Here is a 12,868-nt window from a genome sequence, read left to right as displayed (position 1 = left end):
CATTCCCGAAGCCAACTCTTCAGACAAAGATTAGACTGGACTATAAGACATAAAATGATACTGGTGAGGCGTGAGCTTCTTGGCTCAGGTAGACACATGAGACTAAGTGGGCAGCTTCTGCCCGGAGGCGAGATGAGAAGGCAGAGGGGGACAGGAGCTGCATGAATGGACACAGGGAATACAGGGTGGAAAAGAGGAATGTGTTGTCACATTATAGGGAGAGCAACCAGGGTCACATAACAATCTGTGTATAAGCTTTTTTATGAGAAACTGACGTGAATTGTAAACTTTGACTTAAAGCACAAAAATTAAAAAAAAAAAACCAACAGAGAAATGTGTTTTCAGTATTTATAGACCACATGAATGTCAAACTGGTTCTATCTCACATGCCTACTTTGATGGATTGGTTGTGGCTGCCTTGAGCTCAGGTTTAAGAAGCTTTTGAGGTGAAGTGATGCTCAGTGGGAAAGGGTTCTAAGACCAAAGTATCCCCCACATCTAGCTCAGTGCCTGCCACAAAACAGTCCCTCAGTAAATATGTATGAAGGATCTTCATCTCAAACCAGTAGCCTGTTTATATTCTCCATCTTAGTATATGGGACCACCAACCATCCAGCTGCCCAAGGCAACTCTCCTCCCCACCCTGCAGGAATCATGTTAGATTCCTCCCTCTCCCTTAACCCCTACATTCAGGAATTCATCAGATCCTATCAATATTACTTTCAAAATATTTCTTGTACAGTGAAACCTGTGAGAGCTGGAACTTATGGGACTACCTTGTTTTTCCAAGTCTCACAAGTTTTGTGCCTTTGACAGGGTGCAGTCTTGCCACTCTTCTATAGCTATTAGTGGAAAATATTTTAGTTTTCCTTCTCTGACAGGTTTCCACCTTACACAGGTTTTATTCCATCTACTTCTCTCCTCTCAAACTCCTCCTGCTACTGTCCCAATCTGAAATTCATTACCTCTTTCCTGAGCTATACCTCTAGTCTCAACCCACTCCAATCTACTGTCACACTGACCTTTCCCACAGGCAAATCTGAGCCCAAAATTCTCACTTGCCCAAAATTCTTTAAAGGCTACCCATCACACAGAAGATGAAAATCTCAACTTCTTCCTACAATATACAGAGCCCTTTATGCTCTGGGTTCTGACCAACCTCTCCCCAGCGTCCTCTCTCACTACTCTCCACCCTACACAATCTTGTCATACTGACCTTCTAGACATTCACCAAGCATACCACACTATCTACATATTTACAGGACTTTTCATTCTGCTTGCAGAGTCCTGCTCTCTCATCCTCTCAATATTATCTGCCACACTTTTTTGAGCACTCCCTCTTTGGTGTGGCCTTTTAGCTCCTTCAGATAGGCTTACAGGCTCCATCCTCTCTAACACACCCTCTCCACACCTGCACCATAGCAATCAACAAGTTCTGGATTTACTGCCTGTCAACCCTATGTTCCTGGAGCACAGGGACACTGTCTTCTTATCATCATAGTCCCAGTGCTAAAGAAGCCACTGGTAAGTAAACGAACAAAATCTTTAACAACTTACAAAGAAACAAGGGCCACAAAAGAAGAGGCAAGGGAAGGAAATTTCTTCATAGTTATGTTTCTTCTTCCTTCCCTGAGCATGGGATAGCTTTACACTTAGGGGTATTTCCTAGAGTTCACTGGATCCATGATCTGGCCTCACACACCTGTCTACCTTCACTCTCCTACACATCTAAGTGCTGCCCACCAGCTAGACTATTCCCTCCTGGGTGCTCTGTGTCTTTGCTCACCAGGCCTTCCTCATGGAATGCCCCTTCCCCTTATTTCCCAATATCTAAAACCTTTAATGCCCAACTCTAATGCCATCTCATCCAGAAAGACTTTATCAAAATTCCCTTCAGATGAGTCTCTTACTCCTCTGAACTACCATGATATGTGCCTTTCTTTTGATGCCTATTATTTCTGCCCTGCAGAGACAGCATAACATAGTGGTAAGAAATGGAGGCCCTGGAGCTAGTTTGCCTGGGAGGAATTCCAGTTCCTTTATTTATTAATTGTATAACCTTAAGCAAGTTACTTCAACTTGCTATGCCTCAGTTTCTTCATCTGCAAAGTGTTATGAGAACTGAATAAATCAATTCACTTAAAGTCCTTAGAAGAGAGCCTGGCACACAGTAAGGGCTCAATAAATGTTAGTCACTATTATTATCATACTTAAATCACGGCAGTGCTTCCCAAACTATGTTCCACAAGAGCATAACAAGTATTGCCTAAAAACAAAGTTCAATGGTCAAATAAATTTGGGAAATGCTGGTTAAACGGAATAAAATAGGTATCTTTACTAAAGGACTTCACAGAACCTTTAACATGGTAATACGCAATGTGAATTCCACCAGGGGAAGGAATTACAGCCTGTGGTGTTGCTGAACTCACATCTACCAAGCCTTTTTTCCCTCAGCATATCTGGCAGGCCTGCTGATTCCAGAAATACACTTTAGAAAGAACTATGTAAGATATTAAATGAAGTAATATGTATAATAACTAATACAGTACGTGGCAGAGTTCAATGTGGACTACAAAAATTTTTTGTAAAGCAAATTGTTTTTCTATAAAGCTGCTAAGTTTGTAATTTTTCCAAAATAGTAATAATATTGAAAAAAATTCTACAAACATAAAACTGAAGATAAATCAACACTTTAAAGGAGTATTTCTGGAATCTGGTGTATAATCAGTAAAGACAATTTCTCAAATTAATGTCCAATGTTATCTGACATCAGGGCTACAACGGCCCACTGCTCTACCACAGCAGTCATAGGTCCCATTTAATAAAACCATACACCCATTGCCGGTGGGTCAATTCTGACTCATAGTGACCCTACAGGACAGAGAACTGCCCCATAAGGTTGCCAAGGACCAGCTGGTAGATTCAAACTGTCGACATTTTGGTTCACAGCTGAGCTCTTAACCACTGCACCACCAGGGCTCCTAAAACCACATATCAGAGTAATTCTCTCTGGGCACAACTGCCTATATGGCTAGCAGATAGAAGTAAAGTACCTGGGTGAATCAAAAAAAAAAAAAAAAAAAGACGAAAGAAAACAATTGTGTCTCTTATCAACTAATAAAATGGTTCCCATATCTTAACATGTACACCAGGAAAGCTCCCAGACTTTTGAGAAAAGCTGTCTAATCCCAGCTAGTATTAGTTTTAAATAAAGTGAGCATGTGATGTTATCAAGCATAACAAACAGCCCATAAATGTCAATGCTATTCCGACATTAGAAATTAGTCCATAATGAAATGCACTACGAAGTGAAGGCGCATTTCTTACCCACAGGTCCATAACCATACATGCGTGGAGCCCAGAAAGAACACAAAGAGTAAACACATGAGAAAACAGTGAGGACAAGCATGCAGCTAAACAGGGAGTTCTAAATCTCATTCGAATTTTGGGGGATTAAAAATAGTATATAAAATGTTTTTTACTTATACATGAGAGAGACTTAGAGATATCAATCTGTTCTTTACAGAAAAGGAAAGCATGATGGAACTGGTGAAGTAACTGGCCAAACATCAACAGCAAACCCAGGGCTGGGAAAGACAGAATTTGGGACCTTGTTTCTAACCCAGTTCTTATATCTTGTTGTCGTTACTCTTTTTGTTTTCTGATTAAAAAAAAAAAAAAGATGAAGGAAAACGAAATGTTATTAGTCAGCAGCACAGAAAAGAGGGAGCCAGAGTGATTTTTCTATGAAAAGAAAGTTGCCACACAGACTCAGGGTTACCTCAGTTACTTTTCTTTCTACTTCTGTCCCATCCACATAATACACATCTGTGATGACGCGAGTGACAAGTGTGCGCACTTCACGGATGGTTCGCATGTGGCGATGCAAGACATGGCCATGTGGAGGCTGAGGCATGTCAAATTCTTCCTCTCCCTGAGATGTGGAAATAGAACACAGCACAGGTCTCAGTGTGAACTGACAGAATCACAGATCAACTTCACGACGAGCATTGTTCAGAGATTCCATGAATCTAGTGTGACAGAATTTTCCAGCTGCTTTGTTTTCTATTCACCTACAGGTAAGACCAGACATGGACTTGTACAGCCAGATGCTAAGAGCAGTTTGTATCAGCATGACATAAAATGACTTCTTCCTGTCTAAACCAAAATCTTGACATCTACCACTTATATCTGGGGATATTTAGGTAAACTTTAGATCTCTAAAAAGTACATTATTTTTAGACTATAATTCCTTTGATTTTGATGCTGGCTCGTCAATTAGTATACAAGTTTATACTTGCAACGGCTCTTTAGAATTTTCTGAAAAGAGGAGGGTATTCCCTAATCCTTTACATAAAACCAGAATGACATACCTGCTCATCTCTGTGAAGTCTGTTTTTCCTGCATTAGTAGTGAAAACCATAGTTTATTTATACCTGGAACAAGGTACACTGATCTCTCCCAGAATTAAATATGAAATATTTAATCTATTCCAAAGAATAGATTATGGCTAGAGAGTTGACCTAGTGTCCAGAAACAAGAAATATTACCAAATTAGAATTCTGTATCTAGTTCTACTACAAAGAATATGTATGCAGTTAAATTGTTAAAATAAGACCCCGTATTTACGACAACTGTTTCATACAATTATTTAGGGAGACTGAGCCTCTTTCATTCAAAAAACATTACACATTTTCTGAACATAAAAACTTATGGGTACCAGGCACTGTGTTAGACATAAATACCTGATGGAAAATTCAGGACAGGTATAATATATTCAATACTTCTGATATAATTCAAATGCATTATCTCTGATTCACAAAAAATGTAACTAAGACAACCTCCATTCAAATAAACTGGATTAACTAAAATAGCACCCAAATGCATTATTCTGTGTTTACAATTTTTTATTTACAGATAACCCCCGAGTTCATGCTTTAGTGAGATTCAGATAATTAAAAAAAAAAGATGACTTCTTAGTAAAGCCCTACTTACTACCTCCAATCATCAGTTTCTTTGAGCACTCCAGCCTTTATTACGTAGGACCTGCCTGTGGCCAACAACATGCTAAAATTTCAGTCTTGTGTTTCTTAACAAATATATGCTTTCTCACCATGCCTCTATCACATTTATCCACATGTGAGCCCCGTTCTGGCTCTGCAATTCCGAGGGCAACAAAATACACCCTTTGTCTCCCACCTTATTTCCCCCACGGTAGGCCGGTTTTACTTTCAGCAGTCAGCATCAAGGTGGCCAAATCTTTAAAAAGAATTCATGTACTACTCCAATAATGCTTGATTCTGGGCTTTTCTTGACAAGATGGTGGTAATGTTCCTAAATTTACTAAAGCTTTCAATAATTTATCTGAATAATTCCCATTCCACCATCATCCTTAGGGATGAAATATCTGCTAAAATAGAGATGTGTAAATTTTGTGAATAAATATAAATAAAATCAAAAACAGAGAAGTTTATTCAACCATTAGTTATCCCTTAAAACATTTCTGTAACAACTCTGGTTAATGAACGGATCAGAGAATTGGCCTGTCATACCCCAATCACGAGAGTGCCCCGATCAGAACCCGGACAGCCCAGTCGTCCCGCCAGCACCCACAGTCTGACTACTGCGCACTACAGAGAGAGTTAGTCCGTGAATAGGCATCTAAAAGGTTTCATTGCATGTCTCTGCATTCTTCCACACAGCCATTCAAATGATCACTGCAACAGAGACACCAACTTAAACATGTCTGACAGAATAAGAAAGGAAAGGAGGGAAAGAGGCAGACCAAAAAAAAAAGCTACACTTACTCTCTCTCCAAATAGTCTTCTGAAAAGAGATTGCTGTAAAGACAGATAACTTGAGGACTTGTCATTAATAACGGAAGAAGACAAAATGAAAATAAAAGCAGACTTCTCTTCAGAGAAAACCTGGTCCAGGCCCAGTGATACATCAACACAAACTTAAATCATGACAAAGTAGGCTGCCTATGCTTCTTTACTAGAGCTGGCCTGAGACTATCTGCACCGCAGGGGACAGAAAGCTCCGGCACTCTTGGGAAACCTCCATACAGCTTTCCTCAGTTTCCACCCATTCTTCAAAAAATGGCACATCGATCCTAATTTCTGTTACAGCACCCAGCATTTATATTCTTCTAGTACCTTTCCTATCTCAGCAGGAGCAACGAGTCTTAAATGTGTTACTGCACTGTGTGTGCGTGTTTTCAGCAGAGGCTGTAGTGCTGACTGGCAGTAGTAGTAGTGACAGTAATAACAACAATAATACACAGGTAGCAGCAGCAGCCAACACACACTGAGCACCTGCTATGTGCAGGCCCAGTGCTAAGTGCTTGGCATGACTTATGTCATTTAGTCCTCACGATACCCCACTGTGGTAGTTCCGTATTATTATCCTCTTTCATACAGATGAGGAAACTGAGGCACAGAGAGGTTACGAAACTTCCCTAAGGTCAAAGAGAAAAATTGATACAGTGGGGATTCAAACCTAGTCTGACTCCAAACCCTGGACCTTAACCACTTGGCTCACCGTCGCCCATCATCACACTGAGATGAGCAGAGATTATTCCCCCTATTTTACAGAGGGAGACTAACCCAAAAAAAACCCACTGCTGGGAGACTAGAAGAAAGTAAAGGAAAATAAAAGCTAGTGACTCTCACATGACTACTATCTTTAAGATCAAGTTTAACTCTTTCTCTAAAGGCAGGGAAACCAATGTATTATGTGACAGAATGCAAACATTTTAAATTAAGCATGAATATAAACAGAAGCAAAATAGGGCTCTGATATGCCATAGCCCCTAAATCTAAAAACCTATACTACAGTGAAACCTGTGAGAACTGGAATTCTATGGGACTGCCTTGTTTTTCCAGGTCTTACAAGTTTTCCACCTTTGACAGGGTGCAGTCTTACCACCTTTCTATCATTCATTTTAGTGGAAAACATTTCAGTTTTCCTTCTCTGATAGGTTTCTGCCTTACACAGATTCCAACTTTTGCAGGTTTTACCAAATTTCAAATTTGCAAGAGCTGATAATTTCTTAGGTCACTGAGACTGTGTTACTACAAAAGTCTAATATAAAGAGAATCTTTAGAGGCCCTGGAGAGGCACAGATAAACAGAAAAAGACTACACAGATCACAATTTTAAAAAAAAGCAACATAGCATAGTGAAAAGAATACCGATTCTGGAGTCAGATATGCTGAGTTCAAATTCAAAATCTTGGGCAAGTTACTTAACCTCGCTTCAGCTTGGTTTCTTTACCTGTGAAATGGGAATAATAATACCAACCTCATGGGTTGCCTTGAGCACAATGCTGATATACTACAGACGTTCAATGAACAGGAATAATGCTGCTTTTGTAAGACAGACAACTTGGACAATCAGAATGAGAGGTACATCGCTACTGAGATGACCTATCAGAGCAACTGAAAAGGCAATTTAACCGCTATTATTAGCTTCCAAATCTTCCCTGCCACGCACCCCACAGCTTCCCGATCAAATTTATGAACGTGCTCTTATTTGTTAACAGGTGCATTTTTACCAGCACCACTTCTCCTCTTACTGCCTCAATTCCTTTTAGCACCTACACATCTCTATTACCCTACTCCTCGGAACCTGTTCTTCCTCCAGCCTCACTTCTGTCGCCTTTGATTATCTCCCTCCCATTATCTCTAGGCTTATCTTCTCATCTATAGTCCCTAGCCACCTGGAGACTTCTCCCTATCTTTCTCTATTCCTGTTAATGTTCTTTGTTTTCTTCTTCTACTCTTTCTCCCTTTACTTTCTACTCTCTCAAGTCCTGGGGACCACAATGAAACAGACTCGAGGAGAAGAAAATAGTTTCAATGGTTTAAAACGATTAAGAGCAGAAGGAAAAGACTGAACACTGAAGAATATTATTATAGAGCCCAGGCTATCTTCCTGGTTTTCTTTTCCAGTAAAGGCCTACCTGAAAAACTCTAGCACTATTTCATTTTCCCTAAAACACTGCCCATTAGCTGCAGTTACCCACTATTTTCACTACCGTATCTCTATCCTGGATAGTTTTTGTCTTTTAACCACTGGCCTATACAAAACTGTTAAGAATTATCATGAGATAGAAGTGTCACACCTGAAAACTCTCTAGGAAGCCAGAGAGTTGAAAACAGGGCCCCCGAGGCACCCAATTATGTTCTCTCACCTGGCTATGGAGCGACTCCGTATCGTCCCCAGGAGCACTGGCCAGTTTCTCACCACTCCCCTTCTCAGTCTGAACCATGGCATCTTGTCTTCCAGAGTTCTGTTCCACAGTATTGGTGCCCTGCTCACACACATTCTTTATGGTCTGGGTTGCTGCTGAAGCAGTTTCTGGTGCCCATGGAGAACACGCCATGGTCTGGATTCCTACGTTATTTTGTCTGGGCCTTTCAATCAAGGCCTTACTAAGTTTTTCCTGATTGGTATTCTGTCCTCCTTTCTGGCCTTCTGACACATCAGTCTCCATTGCTTCTCCCTGAGGACTGGACAGCCCCTGTGTGGCCATTTGCTGGGAGGTAGGAGAAGCAGTGTCCTTGGCAGCAGCAATGGCCTTCAAAGGCTGTTGACTCTGCCTAGTCCTTTGGTCACCCTCCAATTTTTCCTTCTCCGCTTCTTCTTGAGTACTTGGAAAATGGAGTAAGTTCCCCCTGAAAATCAACCGCATAAAGAAACTATGTCAAGTACGTAAGAGTGTGTAAATGTGTTTGCACCGTGTGTATGTGTCAACACTGGCAGGATAGAACCATATTTTCTCAATTGGAGAAATAATGAAGGCAGCCACGTAAGGTGGCCAAGCATATCACCTCGTGAGGCTTCTCGTCATCTGACTGCTGTGAAACATAACGGAACGTGCAGCTATTCTACCATGATGACAGAAGACAAGAGCCGTAAAACTTCTTCCCAGCACTAGCTATGACCTCTGAAACTTGACGCAGGAAAAGGAGGTAAACAAAAAGATGCAAAGGCATTGCTGAAGTCATAAACACTGAAAAGCAGTTTAGGAGTCTACTTCAAAAAAAGATCAATTAGGTCAAAATGTCTCATTTGGCTTAATGATGGTTTTAACATTTTTTAACTGACTCCTAGCATTCTAGACATTATTCACCCCCTCATGACCAATAATTTTAGGAAAAGAAATCTAACTGGTGAAGGATAAAGTTGTGAGATTCTAGCTTTGCTACCCATACTGATATATCCACAGTTAGCCATTTCAGAATGACGTGTTTCCTCAAAGGCACTTGTCAAGATACAGCACACTTCTCTTCATTAGTCTTCCCATCTGGGTGTCAGTTATTCCACAAATATCAAGTGGAATTTCACGTAACAAGCTTTCCCATGCAATAGAGGATATAAAATCCTTACCATCTGGGTCATCTGATTCCCAAGAATATCAATCAGCAGACGTTTCACAATCAGAATGCCAATTTAAAGCAATGAAATGTTTCTTCTAAGTATTTCTATCAATAACGAATGTACAAACTATGCTACCAATACCACTATTAGAAATATACCTACTGACAGACAAAACATTATCACATTACATAATTTAAAAAAATCACTAAATTCTTGAGTTGAAAAATATCACCTCTAATTAAACGCCAGCTTATTTTAAAGTCATTCATTGTCCTACGTTAACACTGAGAATCATGTATTACAAACAAGCTACTCTTTATTCAAATAGAGAAGAAACACCTTGTAAGTAGATTTTTTTTTCCTGCTTCAGAGCTGTTTCAAGGTATTATGAAGTAAAGAGATTATGAGAAAATCTTAATTTCGTCAACTCTGAGTAACTATAAATTTTGTAAAAGAAAAATATGCCCTATGGAAACTTACAAGAAATAAAAGGTTTGGTAAAAGAAAACATTATTTCCAAAAGTAAGAAATTAAGGAATACTCTTAGAAATGTCATTACTTGTTGCCGTAAAGTTGATTCCAACTCACAGCGACCATATAGGACAGAGTAGAACTGCCCTGTAGGTTTCCAAAGAGAACCTGGCAAACTCATTTTGGTTAGCAGCCAAACGCTTAACCACTGCGCCACCAGGGCTCCCTTAGAAATGTAGAATTATATAAATTCTTTGTATAAGTTTACGAAGACTGAGTCATTTCAAACTGAAATAAGAACTGGCAGATAAAGAAAAAAAAACTCCTTATTAAATATTTAATGAAATTTCTTAAGACATCTCATTTATAAATCCACCTAGAATATGTCATAGTCCCTCAAATAAAAAAATAAACTCAAGCTCATAAAATAACCAAAACCCAGTGCCGCTGAGTCCACAGCGACCCTACAGGACAAAGCAGAACTGCACCACAGGGTTTTCAAGGCCGTAACTCCCTATGGGAGCAGACTGCCACATCTTTCTCCCATGTAGTGGCTAGTGGATTTGAACCACCAACCTTTCAGTTACTAGTCCAGCTCTTAACCACTGTGCCATCAAGGCTCCCTAAAATATTTAATAAAATTTCTTAAGACATCTAATTTACGAATCCACCTAGAATATGCCATAGTCCTGCAGACACAAAAGTAAACTCTAGCTCACAAAATGGTAGCAATAAATATATTTTCATGTCAACCATTTTGTGAATCAATATAGCCCGAAAACTGCTGTGAAAATAATGCTCGCCTGATGGGTACAGAGCGGGGATCCTGACTTCGTGCCTCCTCCTCTTGCCTGGCTTCACAGATGCAGCTAAACACAGACATGGTCTTCTGGGAACTAACATAATAAATTAAAGCAACACACTGCGTTAGTTTTGAAAGGAAACGTGCCTCTGGAGATTATCCTTCTATGCACAAAAGGGATAAAATCCTTTCTCTACATTCCAAACTCTGAACTTGCCTTAATCCAAAATGAACTTCCTCATACTTGTTTCAAATTAGCATAACAAAAAACTCTCAAGGACGATGCACAGGAGTAAGGTAGATAAAAGACCACATTAAGGAATGTAAGAAACTCTAAGATAAATAACTCAGTTTCTTCAACAAATAAATTATAAGGGGGGGGGGTATGGCGGAGGGAAAGGAGAGAGGGGGACCCTATAGATAAAAAGAGATTTAAGAGACGTATCACCTACATGTAACATGTGGACCTTATTTGTTCCCTCTTAACGGGCTTTTTTTTTTTTTTTTTTTAACGGGCACATGCAGATTAATAACGAGTTGTGCCTAGCATACAAAGAAATCAAATACAAACTCCCCTTCTTCAACCAGAAACACTACATACCATTAAAGGGTACTCAAGAGAGTACTGACTCTAATGTACTTATCTTTCAGATTAACATTCAAAGCCCAGAGGTGTGCAACTAACCACTCTACTACACAGCTAAGAACAGATCAAAGGATTCGGACAGGGGTCAAAAACTCACAATTGAGGGCCAAACTCAGTCTACAGATATGTTTTATTTGAGCCACCAAGCAATCTAGATTTTTCTTTAAAAATTTAGAGATTTGGAAGAGTAAGCTTGCATCATCTCATGGCAACGAAACAGGCATGGAGCACACGTGGAGTCAGCCATGGTCCCCCACACTCCTAGCCTGTTGTCCTCATTTACAGCGCCTGCCTAACCTCTGATTTAAGATCCTCACTTGCACTTCACTAACCGCTGCTAGTATTTTCATGCTGGAGACTCATGCCAGAAATAAATGAAACAATTCTACTCTCACAGCCACCAGGTGGCAAAGCATAACCACTCAAGCCTCAGGATAGGGTCATCCTCATCCTCAGAGCACTGCAGCATTCATGACCAAGCAAAAATAACAGGCCAACAGAGAAGTGAATCTGGCAGGCAGACAGGATGTCCTGAGACTGTGGCTGAGCATGGGGTCTCAGGAGGAGCAAGGCCCACAGCTACCTCTTGTTAAACTCTATTTCCTCACCAATAGCAACAACAATCTCAGTGTCATCGACAGAAAAAGAAAAAAACGGAACTTTCATGCGAACAAGAGAGAGAAAGGGAAAGGCCTTTAAATACCTTAGTTTTAAGTATAGCAAATGCTTTATTGATCTGAAAGTATTAATAAGAAAGCCCAAAGATTCAACACATTGCTAAATCCTTTACGCTGGAGTTTTTTCTCTGCTGATAAATCATTTTCCCCTCATCACCAGTAGCTTTGTACTAAAGGCCTCTAAATAGCAACCAGCTCTGGTTACCTGGCAACAGCCTCAGCAACAGGGGTGGATCCATTTTTTCTTTCACCAGTTGCAGGCTCTGAATAAAAACGAAGGCAAGGAGAGAAAGGATACAAACAGAATTCAGTTAGTAGCACACCTAAAAACCTTCACACAACTCTACTAGTATTTGTCCCTAGCTTCTAACAAAAAGAAACAGAAATAGGCAATAATAATAACTGAACATAAAAACAGTCTTATAATTTAATGGTATAAATATTTCTCATATTCGCCAGTTAATTTTCTTTCAAACTTTCAATAGAAGACTAATCAGTTTGGTCAGAAATACAGTACAATAAATTACTAGGCAGTAACATTTGAAAATAAAAATTAAAGCTCTAAATCATAATTCATCTCTATCCATACAAAACAAAAAAAACCCACTGCCATCAAGTCAATTCTGACTCATAGCAACCCTATAGGACAGAGTAGAACGGCCCCATAGAGTTTCCAAGGAGCACCTGGTGGATCTGAACTGCCAGCCTTTTGGTTAGCAGCCGTGGCTCTTAACCACTACGCCACCAGGGTTTCCCTCTACCCATATAGGAAGTTAAAAAAAAAAAAAAACTTGGAAAATGTTATAGGTTGATGCTCAAATTTTAAGTAGTGTTCAGTTTTAAGAGCACCCACAAGTAGAAAGTACCCAAGTTCTTCCCAACCATG

At 39.9% G+C, this 12,868-nt stretch overlaps 1 protein-coding gene across 10 annotated transcripts in view; it reads right to left on the bottom strand.

Annotated features, from left to right (window-relative positions):
- Nucleotides 1-12,868, bottom strand: part of TP53BP1 (tumor protein p53 binding protein 1) — an 81,425-nt gene that overhangs the window by 19,384 nt on the left and 49,173 nt on the right. For 9 of the 10 annotated variants that reach the window (XM_023558747.2, XM_010598393.3, XM_010598395.3 and 6 more), the window contains 4 exons: nt 12,188-12,245; nt 10,661-10,753; nt 8,197-8,680; nt 3,782-3,934 (listed from right to left, as the gene is read on the bottom strand). In XM_023558747.2, coding sequence (XP_023414515.2) covers nt 3,782-3,934; nt 8,197-8,680; nt 10,661-10,753; nt 12,188-12,245 — 788 coding nt within the window. The remainder of the gene's footprint in view (nt 1-3,781; nt 3,935-8,196; nt 8,681-10,660; nt 10,754-12,187; nt 12,246-12,868) is intronic. The other variant, XM_010598394.3, reaches the window with a different exon arrangement.

This window comes from Loxodonta africana, chromosome 10, assembly GCF_030014295.1.
Source record: "Loxodonta africana isolate mLoxAfr1 chromosome 10, mLoxAfr1.hap2, whole genome shotgun sequence".
NCBI classification, from domain to species: Eukaryota; Metazoa; Chordata; class Mammalia; order Proboscidea; family Elephantidae; genus Loxodonta; species Loxodonta africana.
Note: the sequence above shows the minus strand (reverse complement) of the source record. Positions and strands in the feature narration are given on the sequence as shown.